At 40.9% G+C, this 11,691-nt stretch overlaps 1 protein-coding gene across 1 annotated transcript; it reads right to left on the reverse strand.

Moving 5' to 3' along the window:
- Window positions 1-8,983: 8,983 nt before the first annotated feature.
- LOC145972880 (uncharacterized) lies at window positions 8,984-11,017 on the reverse strand. Its single transcript, XM_083101904.1, has one exon. It carries the CDS (start codon window positions 10,301-10,303, stop codon window positions 9,221-9,223), a length of 1,083 nt encoding a protein of 360 aa, XP_082958030.1. The 5' UTR covers window positions 10,304-11,017; the 3' UTR covers window positions 8,984-9,220.
- Window positions 11,018-11,691: the final 674 nt, after the last annotated feature.

The raw sequence follows: 11,691 nt of genomic DNA on the forward strand, positions 1-11,691 counted from the left end.
TAGCGTGGTGCTGTTATCGCATCCATAATAAGATTTGCGAAAACGAGAGTACATGTTGAATAGAACGGCGAATCTATTTTTTTCAAAATCTAAATTTAAATCATCGTAGGGATAAAATTCCGAGTTTAAATAGAGTTTAACGTTGGCCAATTTGCAGTCATCGAACAATGTAACATCTTGTGACACTGAATTCTTTTTACCAGTTTGCAGTGCAAAGATCACGTATCGTGGTTTCTCTAGCTGGGAGGCAGCTTTCACGGTCCATGAATGCTTAGTCGTGCTATGCAGCAGAGGAAATTCGTATAGATCCCAAGATCTGAAACTCATGTTCAAGTATCGTCCGCTTTCCAACATTCGCAACATCGACAATTTATTAATCTCATTCAATATTACATGAGGCATACGCCACTGTATCTTGAGTAATTCAATCTCTGCTTCCGACGATGGGTGTCCGAATAGACAATTATTATCGTTGCGCGAACGTATCAAAATCAATTCATGACGAGCGTTAATCACAACGCGTTTATAATCTTCACAAAATCCCAGCAGCATGTTGAGCGGTACGCAATAGTTGAAATAATTTTTGTCACCATTGTACGTCAAATCCCACGCAGCGTTCTTCAAGTTTATACTTTTCTGGTGCGTTAGAGAGACATAATTTTTGAGCGTCGAAGTTATTCCAACATTTCTGTTGTGATCAATCTCTACTCCGTCGAGTTCGTATCGAAGCTCATCAAACATGAATGCGACACAATTGTTTCCCAATACAACCTTCATTTCATCATTCGCTTTACGCACATTAAACCTTCCCTCGATGTAAAGAAAGCTTTCACACGGTAACGTGTACAAATCCTGATGTTGTATAGGTATTCGTATCTCGTCGCTGTATCCAAGCGTCGTATTGGCGTACGGATTGTATGTATGAGTCTCAATCTTGACGATGCGATCGTCAAAGACTGGCTCACCTCCGATATTCAAAATATCAATCATTCTTTTCGTACGATGAATCCCAATGATTTTAAAAATTCACGATTCAACGCGCTCAACTTCTTCTTAATGGCTATCTTATTATTGTCACCCGATACCGCAATAGTATTGTCCCTCGTAAAAGTATTGTCTCTCGCGTGCTCCGTTTCGTTCAGCACGAGCATACTATGTTTGTCGCCGCCGTATATGCAATCTTACGGTAATTTCCTCTCCTCGAAAATCGAGCAATCGACCTCTTTGATCCACAATACGTATCGTTAAATCCGTAATGCTCCGTACGATGATCGGCAGGTAAATGATCTGTGCTGGCGTTTCCGATATCTTATATCCTGGTGGTACGCTCGGTGAAAATTCATGTATTGTGTGTACGCGCATGCCATTGCTGTACGCACCAGTAGTCACGTTACATTCTATACGAATAATATTTACGTTTATAATATTAACCGGTTCGTCCGATTCGTACCACTCGCGAGGTTGCAATATACGATTCGATGAGAATCCAAGCAAGGATCCTACATTGTCGGGTTTGGTAAAGTTTATTCTGTAGGCACATTTGATTTCGCTCTTTAGCGTGCTATGATTGGCGCGAAGCGCTATTGGATATTCCTCATCATAATCGTTTTCAACATCTCTGGAAAGGTGTTCATCTTGCAAAATTGCACGTTTGAGATAGTCATTTATAGCGTGCAATTCGTACGATCCTTCGGGAATCGTAATTTCCTTGTCGTCGTTGCCAAAGTAAAATTTATTATTCAAAAAATTTACGTTTGGAATCGTATGATAAGTTTCAAAATCCGTTAATCCAAGCTCGTAATCGGCATCAGTCAAATCTATAGCGGGAAAATAGCTTACAGCGAGAACGCTGCTTCTGCCAGTCAACGTAAGTGTCAGTGACATGTCGAACGAATACTGAGTCGTGACGATGGATTGTCAGGCTTTAAATTGATCGTCGACTGTTTGAAGAAATTTTAAACACAACTGTCCACAGATGCTCTGATTGTAACTTTGATAAGATGCATAATTGTATTCAATTTTCACTCGTCCGAAATATCGCACAAGTTCCTTAGGTGGTCGAAGGTTTCCAAAACTGTCGAAATATACGACACGATCTCCCCTCTTTGCGTACGCTACCCAATGAGTACCGGGACCATCAACGTCATCCAAATTGACGATACCGCTCTCGTTTCGTCGTACACCGCTTATTGGTAAATTATTGCGCATGAAAACACCTCTAAAGAACGGTATGTGCATACGTTTCACCAATTGTTCCAATTGCACGTTAGTTGTCGCACCCGTAGGCATTTTTAATGTTTTTTCGACGTTTTTTTTTTTCTCTTAGACTTTGTTGAGAATCCCTGTCCACGCTTGTACGGAGCGAGATAAAGTCCGCGACCTTCCATAGCGCGATTGTGACGCTGCAACTCTTCCAGCTGACGTTGCGCCGCCTTGCTATCGTTTACCGCCTTTGCGATTCCCGCCGCACCGCCGGCCAAAGAACCGACAACTCCCAACAACGGTAAAAGTGGTAAAATACCACCACGTTTCGCTACTGGAAGTATTCGTTTTTTCCTCCTCTTTGTCGTCGATGGCTTTTTCATCCCCATGCCGAGTTTTGTCTTTGCCTTCATTGCCGCCCAAACAGTCGTAGCGGCTGCTCTTTCGCCAAGAGTCGAATCCCTCGCGGTAATGCGTTCTCGCGCTCTTGCAGCTAGTATGCGATCCGCGACGTGTCGTTGACCGAGGTCGTTGCTTCGCGAGTAAGCAATGTCGTGCTCGCGACAAGCGGCGTCCAATGGATTGACGCCTCGATCGCCTCTAGCCAATCGTTTCTCTAATCGTGTTCCCGGGCCGCAAAACTGATAACCGGGAATATGTAATTCGATGGGAAGCGCGTTTATCGCACGATTTAAGAGACCGCTACCTCTTACGATTCTCGCTGACATTCGTAGCAATCTTTTATTAACGGTGGCGGACCGTCGATGTGCGTTCGCTGCCACGGCTGATTGTAATGTCGCATGCACGAACGATATTGTCGAACCTCCGAATCAGCTTTTATATATTCTGGAAGCTTGTCCCACAATCGTTCCACGTAATCACCAAAATTTTGTAGTAAAACAATCTTTGGGATATACTGCAGTTGTTCAGCGGTAAGCCGGAAAATGTCTCTTTCATCCGACAGAAGGAGAAACATTTTGATACTGAACGGTTTCGAGTTGAGACACCTCTATAAATAGGTCTCCCCCTCGTGATCATTTGCAAAATTGATTCGAAAGAGAAAACATGCGGTTCGTGCGACAAGCGCGGATAATCAAAGTATCAAATTTCGATGATAGACTAATATCGGAGAAAAAAGTACGCAAGCATGGAAACATGCTACCGACTACTATACGCGGTATCGTTTGCGGCCCTTCAAACTGCGGTAAGACAAACGTGTTGATTAGTTTGATAGAAAGTCCATATGGTGTACGTTTCGAGAACATGTACGTATACTCGAAATCGCTTCAACAACCGAAATATAGATATTTGGAAAATTTACTAGCACCTATAGACGAAATTGGTTATTTTACATTCTCTAATAACAGCGATGTCATTCCACCGAGCGAGGCGCTTCCGAATTCCATCTTTATCTTTGATGACGTGGCATGTGACAAGCAAGATACGATAAGAGAATACTTTGCAATGGGTCGACACTCGAGCGTCGACTGTTTCTATCTTTGTCAAACGTACGCCAAGATACCTAAGCATCTTATACGCGATAATGCGAATCTTTTGATTTTATTTAAACAAGACGGTACAAATTTGAAACATGTGTACAACGATCATGTAAATACCGACATGTCTTACGATGATTTCCGCGCATTGTGTCAGAAATGTTGGCAACGCAAATATGGCTTCGTAGTCATTGATAAAGACAGCATGTTGATCAATGGACGATATAGAAGAGGATTTAACGATTTCGCGATACCGTAAAGCGATCAGTCGTCATCGACACATCGATCGAGCATCATGAACGGCGATCATGAAAAGATTGCGATAGAGATTGCAAAAATGAGCGAATCAATTCGCAAAAAATATCGCGCTTTGAAAACTGGTAAAATGGAGGAAGACGTTGCATTGGAAAGACAATTTAAGCCAATTACCGAACCTTTAAAACAGCTTATCGAAAATACTGTGGAATCTGATGCGCCGAAAATTGAACCATTGAGTTTAACGTTTGGAGAGAAGCACGAGGAAAAAATAAAAGAGTCGAAGCAAGGAATAAAGCGAGCACGGATAAATATGCCGATAAACGATTCGCCGATATATTCGACACCGAATCGATCAAAACGAAGGAAACAATTTTCTAATATGGCTACTGTTTCTACTCCGATAAAAGTACAACCGCGTCAAACAATGCCATCCCCGTCCGTCGAAGAAATTTATGAGACCACGCCCGATTCGTTTGTAACATCGGTCCGACATGAATTAGAAACGTCCGAAGGTCAGAAAACGTTCCGAGATCATTTTGGTCCACTAGCGCAAAAATATATAGGAGCTATCATGAGTGTTGATAAAAATAAGAGTATGGATTACGTCTACGGTGTTAAATTTACCAGCGAAGGAATGATGCTCGGTGATAAACGTTTCGATGTGGACATGGAAGATAATATAATTATCGATGGAATAAAATATACGGGATCCGAAGGTATCTACGATTTGATTTTTAGAAAATTTCCCAATCATAAAAAATACACTCAAGACGATTTGTATAAATATCAAAGTATATTAAAAGCAACAAATGCGCATAAACGTGACAACAAAGTTAATAATCCTATTAAAAGTAACAAAGGATACAAGTACAAATATATAATTGCACCATTATTCCCCGATAGAAAGGTGGGAAGAGGTATAGACGCGCCGCACACCATGACGCTAAGCGACAACATGATCGATTACGTGCATTGGAACGATCCCAACGAATTGGTAAATCGTTTGCGATTGCTGGACGCCTCGCGTCGAGCCGGCAACAATGCTCACGACAATGAAATCTTGTCAATTATCGAAGAACTTCGCGAGGCTGGCATTATTATAAATTAAACTATGCGTCAACGATACATGTCATTCGGTCAAAGTTCTCGGTACTGAAATGTCGATTAATAAATTTGGATTATCGCTCGGAACGTCGAATAATTTGTACTATCAATGGAATGGATTATTGAGAAATTACGTTCGCGATAACGCTCTCTGCCAGACTACTACCGGCTTTGACGCAAGGTCGCGCAAGATTCAACGTGTAGCGCAACCGGAAACTGATACTGACGCCGTCAACAAACGATACGTGGATAAACTTTTGAGAGATCGACAGGGAGAAATTGAACAAAAAATTATCACGCTTGAAACACACGTGCAGGCGCTACGAATAATGATGGACGAGATAAAGAATGTGCTGAGATATGCAACATCTGACTCGACATAGTAAACGAGAGATACTAATATCGCAATATTAATTATGCCTCGATCAAACGTGCGAAAGAAGATAAACACCTCCGAAAAGCGACAACTTGTCGAGGAACTACATGCTCCGGCGAGAAGAAATTTTCCACGAAGACGCGTCATTGTACGCGGATACGACGATCTGTGGCAGGCGGACGTGGTTGACATGCGTTCGTATTCTCGACTCAACAAGGGTCATAAATACATACTCACAGTTATCGATGTGTTGAGCAAGTATGCGTGGGCCGTACCGCTCAAGAGTAAGAGCGGAAACGAAATGTCCGAAACGATCGCAAAGATTATTGGAGACGATAAAAGGTGTCCGAAAAATTTTCAAACCGACAGAGGAAAAGAATTTTACAACGCGAGTGTGCAGAAACTCATGAAGAAACACAACATTAATCATTACTCGACGTATTCCATTATGAAAGCCTCGGTCGCGGAACGATTCAACCGTACTTTGAAAAACAATATGTGGAAAATGTTTACGCTCAACGGAAATTACAAATGGATCGACAAGCTATCTCGACTTGTTGCAGAGTACAATACGCGAAAACATCGCACTATCGGTATGAGACCTGCCGATGTCACTCCAGCGATCGCTGAAAAACTTTTAAATACGGTGTATAGCAACGTAAAAATTGCGGCTCCGACAAAATTTAAAGTAGGCGATTCTGTACGCGTGAGCAAATACAAGACCATCTTTGAAAAAGGTTTCACACCTAATTGGACGACCGAAGTTTTTAAGATTGTCGAGGTGCAGAAAACTAATCCCACGACATTCATACTCGAAGATTCGCGTGGAGATCCCGTCGCTGGAGGATTCTACGAATACGAATTACAACGCGTCGCTAATCCCGACGTATATCTCGTGGAAAAAATTTTGCGGGAAAAGGGTGATGATGTATACGTGAAATGGTTGGGAATGAATAAATCATACAACTCTTGGATACATAAAAATAGTGTATTATAAATATTTATTAAAATAATATACATATAAACTATATAAATAATTTAATATATAAATATTTAATAATATAAAAATACATAAAATGTATTAAATATAAGAATATATACATGGTTATGTACAAAATATACAATTAATAATAAATAAAATATACATTTATTTACAATGGTATTCTATAATGTCCCCACGGTAACGTATCGGTGGTTTCGGGTACGATATACCGCTTATCGTCGTACGGACTCAGAGCAATTTTCGTCTCGCAGATCGTGTATACTTGGTGCAGTTTAGATCGTATACACGACTGCTGACGCGTCATTTCAATTTCTTCTTTCAAACACCGCGTGTAATCGTCAAACGTTATCGTTCTCGCAACAACGTTACTCTTGACACCTTTAACTTTCTTCGTATCCTTTTTTCCATTCACTCGTAACGCGTACATCTTTGCTCTGAGCCCAACGAATTCGGTCATTATGGTACCGTTGTTTTCGTCCTTCATCAGGCCCGGTACCTTTTTATTTACAAGCGGTATACCGTACGCATTATCCACTGCATAATCGCTCGTGTCGAATCTGATGATATCGCGCTTCATATTCTCATACACATCCGCACACTCAATGTGATATATGAGACTATCCGTATCGGTGTACATTACCTGGCATTTGTCGCGATACATTGGCGTCATATACTCGTGATGAAACTCATACAAACATGTCTTGGATATGTCGAGTATGCACATACCCACGTAAATCGGTTTGTAGAATTTCACCTCGAGTTTACGCAATTCCACAGCGATTAAGTTTTCTGAAAAAACGCTTCTGCTGTGGAAATTTGGTTTCGCAATCATTACCTCTGCGCCGTACCGACCATCCCACTTTGTTAATAATTTAACATCGACACGATTGCGCACATTTTCCATCGTTTTACCAAACACTGCATTGTTCATTAATTTATATAAATTTTTTTCGAAATCATTTTTAGCCAATGTTCTAAAATGTGTATTTAATTCTATGTAATTTCGAAGCCACGGAGATTGTGAAAACTGTAAAATTCGATGTATTTTTGTAACGCGAAGACCGTGACGCGTACACTGCTGCAGGTTGCAGTAGTGTATCACGTAACGTTTCTTATCGTATAGCATTGCAAGCAGTTTGAATTCCCGCTTGCCAGGTGGTTTGTCGCGTGTCGGGCAAAACGGTAGGTCAGTGTGTGCATCGTGAAGATGTTGCGGGTACTCGAGGTCCACTTCGAGGACATAGCCTGTAGGCGAATCTAGCGCGATGGATGATACGTCAAAATTGGTCACGTCGTCGACCCATCGAAAATCGGCGTAAGGTAACGGTTGACACATTGCCCATCCGTACAAATTATTTACATCAAAGTACATCAAGTACGATGCTGGTTTCGATGGATCGTACGACTCCATGTACTTGTTATTAGCGCGAGCATATCTACCCGAACATTGACTCAGACCACCGCGTATACCACGTTCGATGAACATAACCATGTCGATGTCAGTAAGCAACTCGAACGTAATTTTCGTATGCTTCAACATGGCGTCCCACGTGTATCCGGGGAGAGTATAGTAATACGCGGGGTCGAGTCCGTAACTTTCGATACATTTATCTCGAAAGTTTTCGAAAATGTCGGCTAATAACAAGACATCAATTTTAAGATATAAATCGCTATATTCGCCTAGCGTCCGAATGGAGAATCGCGTCCAGATGTTCTCGGCGTGCGCGTAATCGCTCTCGGATACAGTGTCACCGGTCAAGGAACTGTAAAATGATTCGCGCGGTGGTAAACACGTATCTTGCAACCTATCTACCGAGTCGATGTATTCATACGGAAATACACCTTTTCGCGTTAACAAATTGAAATTATCTGTTGATAAATTTTGATATTCTGATTTTAAAATTTTGAGTTTGTCTTTATCCAAAAACGATGCCAATTTGTCGAGACTCGATGCGAGAAATTTGAATGAATCGATGAAACGTAATTTTACATGATTTTTTGATTCTTCATCCATACAAACATCTTTTGTGAATGAAATATATTTCTCTTTTGTTATCGGAAGTAACTCGATTTTCCCTTCGAACGATGTGGCTATTTCCTCGATAATAAAGTGTGAATCATAACCTGATAAATTATGAAAAACTATGGGAATACAAAAAGATTCTTTATAATTTAAATTGCAATTTGAGTGTGCTGGACCTCTGTATCGCCCGGTTAGATGGCAATGATCGCGAACGCGTGTATCGTCTTCCACGAACGGTTTTTCGCATATATGACATTGAGTGGCGCTATGGAATTTTTCCCACTCTTCGGACGTCAAATTTACCATGGGGACATTTGTTTTTAAAATATTTTTTACACGTAACGCTAAATTTTTGAGGTCTTCGGCGAACCAAGCTATACAATCGGCGCTACGACGCGAATGATATGCCGATAAAGATTCATCATACGAACAATGTACATAGTAAGCTATATTAAATACTTGGTGATGTTGATATGCGTTTTTCTCTTCATCCATCTTGGCCAGAACGCATTCCAGGTCGGCGTAGACCACAAATGGAAGCCGCTCCTTCCGATTAAAGTTATTGAACTCGAGCCACTTGTCCTTATCGCTCGGCAATCGGACAGCGCAATCGTTCATCTTTCCACAGTCGACCGTATGCGACTGCAACTTGGCGTCCGAATCAAAGTAATGTAAGCATCTGTAAAAGAAAAATTTTTTAAAGATTTATATACAATTTGCTACATAACTTATAATTATTCAAATAATATAAATTAAACTTACCGGTCGCAGATATATTTCTTGTGCTCCTTTTTGCTCAATTGTGAGCTCACGAGCCGGGATAAATTCTTAATCCAAGTGAAATGTCCGACGCTGTTGTCGTCTTCAATGTACAGCAAGTTGATATGCTTGTCCTGCTTCTGCTGCGAAAGACGCATCGGGACAATGCTGTTCTTGTCTTCGATGCTGTACACATTTATAGAAATGTCATTGGCAAGTTCAAAATTTTTTATTTGGTTCACAGTCACTGGAAACTCAATGTTCTGGAGATTCAGCACTGTCGTGTAATGCGGGTACGATGATTCCCGTTCCGCCTTTCTTTCGGCGGGGTATAGTGCGGCGACCACTGCCCACGCGAAACATGCATTGTCCTTTGATTGTACATTAATCACCGCTCTTTTCAACATAATCTCCCGCGGTAACTTAATGTGACATCCCGCACGCATAGGATTATACTTATTTATATTTACAGTTAAATTTAGTATTCGCGACAAAGCCCACCCGCTGTCGCGTTCCTGAAACTCTTCCAGAGACGCTAGGGTGGGTTCGATAACGCGCCGTTCGTACCACTCGCGTAAATCGGATGTGCGAAAGAGTTCATAGTTTCGCATATTGATACTTTTGTTGGCGCGTTTATCCCCAGCCACAAATTCACCGTTAAATATTGTGTTCACTTTCACATTATAATGTTTTTTCATAACATCCTTCACATGTTCCAACACAATGTCTTTGGCATCATCGAGAAACTGGCGCGGTTCGATGTGATTATAATTTATCACTGCACCAGTCAATATACGACTCTCGAACGCCGTATCAATCTCGCGCCACGCAAGTCCATTTTGACGCGTGCTACATCCGGCACCCGTGTGTACGAAACGTCCACGTACCGAATTTTTCAACCCTTCGAGGCGCGCGATCCGAGCAATCAGCGATTGTCGATATCCGATCGATAATCGCGGTCGCTTGATGCAACTTTGCTCTTCCAACGACTCGATATACGTATCACATCGTTGCTCCCACACAATGTAATCTTCCAATGAATTCACCAAAGTGGATTGCTCTCGCAAACTTTGTTCCTCCATATTGTATCAGACTTGCGAAATGCGCTTCCCAATGATAGTTCCGGATGTACTTTAACAAAAATACTGGTGGGGTGTGCCTCTTGATCATGATTTATATACTGTCTCGTGCATATCATCGAACATTCTAGAATGATTTCATCTTAAAAATTCCCTGGAGTAGCGTCTGCAATTTAACCTTGATAATTTCGCGTTTTGTCACGTACATTTGAAAAATCTAACGTGGTTGCATCGGGAGCAGTCGTAAATCGGCGCTTGATTTTAGCACATTCAGCTAAATCTTTGTCTAGGGGTGATGTGCGTTTTAACCTTGACGGTTAATCTTTGTTCTGATGTGTAATTTAACCTTGATAATTTCGCGTTTTGTCACGTACATTTGAAAAATCTGACGTGTTTGCATCAGGAGTAGCCGTACATCGGCGCTCGATTTTAGCGCATTCAGCTAAATCTTTGTTCCGATGTGCATCTTAACCTTGAAAATTTCGCGTTTTGTCACGTACATTTGAAAAATCTGACGTGATTGCATCAGGAGCAGCCGTACATCAGCGCTCGATTTTAGCGAATTCAGCTAAATCTTTGTTCTGGGGATGATGATGTCATCGCAGCCGTACATCGGCGCGACAAAATTTTAGAGGAAATTAAAATGTCGTGTTAGCAATAATCCCCTCTACATTGCAATTTGCGATACTATTTGAATTGATATTAATTCTAATACGATCAGTATTGCATCAATCGCGCGTGTGAAAGGTTCACTGAAGAAATCGACATGAATTTTTACGTTCCGATTCGAAACGGTGAAACTCCACCGTGTAAGAAGCAAAAATGCGACACGTAAGTTTCAATCGTTTAAAAATTTTATTTATTAATTTTTTTAAATATTGATCTAATTATTTATATTTTTATAGCATTCAACCTAGTCGTGCGACTCACATACTTGGAAGAAGATATGCTTTAACCCCAACGTCGTACAAGTATTTGGACATTGGAATAAGCGTTGGAGCTGTGTCGTACGTGGAACTGATTCTCGGCGATAATCGAGGCAATCAAATAGTGTTGCCTTTCTCAACGTGGAATTTGTTGATGCAGAAGCAAGCAGACGTTGAACAATTTCTACAATCGACTGCTCTCCCATTAAGGATTGGAGATCTAATGCTTGAAATGTATCAATCGAAAATTGTAAAACTCGCATTATGCGAAAATTCTTTGTATATGAAACCACAAACATTATTACATTTATTTAATTTTGAAAATTGTATCGATCATATGCATAATTGGTTATGCGAGAATACGTATCTCGTGAATGAAAAATTTAAACAATTTGAAACTGTTTTACAACGTAACAATATTACTACTGTATGTGATGCTGTAAAAACGATACGCGATAGTGATGT

The sequence above is a fragment of the Camponotus vicinus genome, unplaced genomic scaffold, assembly GCF_025532165.1.
Source record: "Camponotus vicinus isolate PSW18456_S1 unplaced genomic scaffold, iyCamVici1.0 SCAF_6, whole genome shotgun sequence".
Classification (NCBI taxonomy): Eukaryota; Metazoa; Arthropoda; class Insecta; order Hymenoptera; family Formicidae; genus Camponotus; species Camponotus vicinus.

Coding starts and splice junctions, on each gene's coding strand:
- LOC145972880 (XM_083101904.1), bottom strand. CDS start 10,303: ATGGAGGAACAAAGTTTGCGAGAGCAATCCACTTTGGTGAATTCATTG.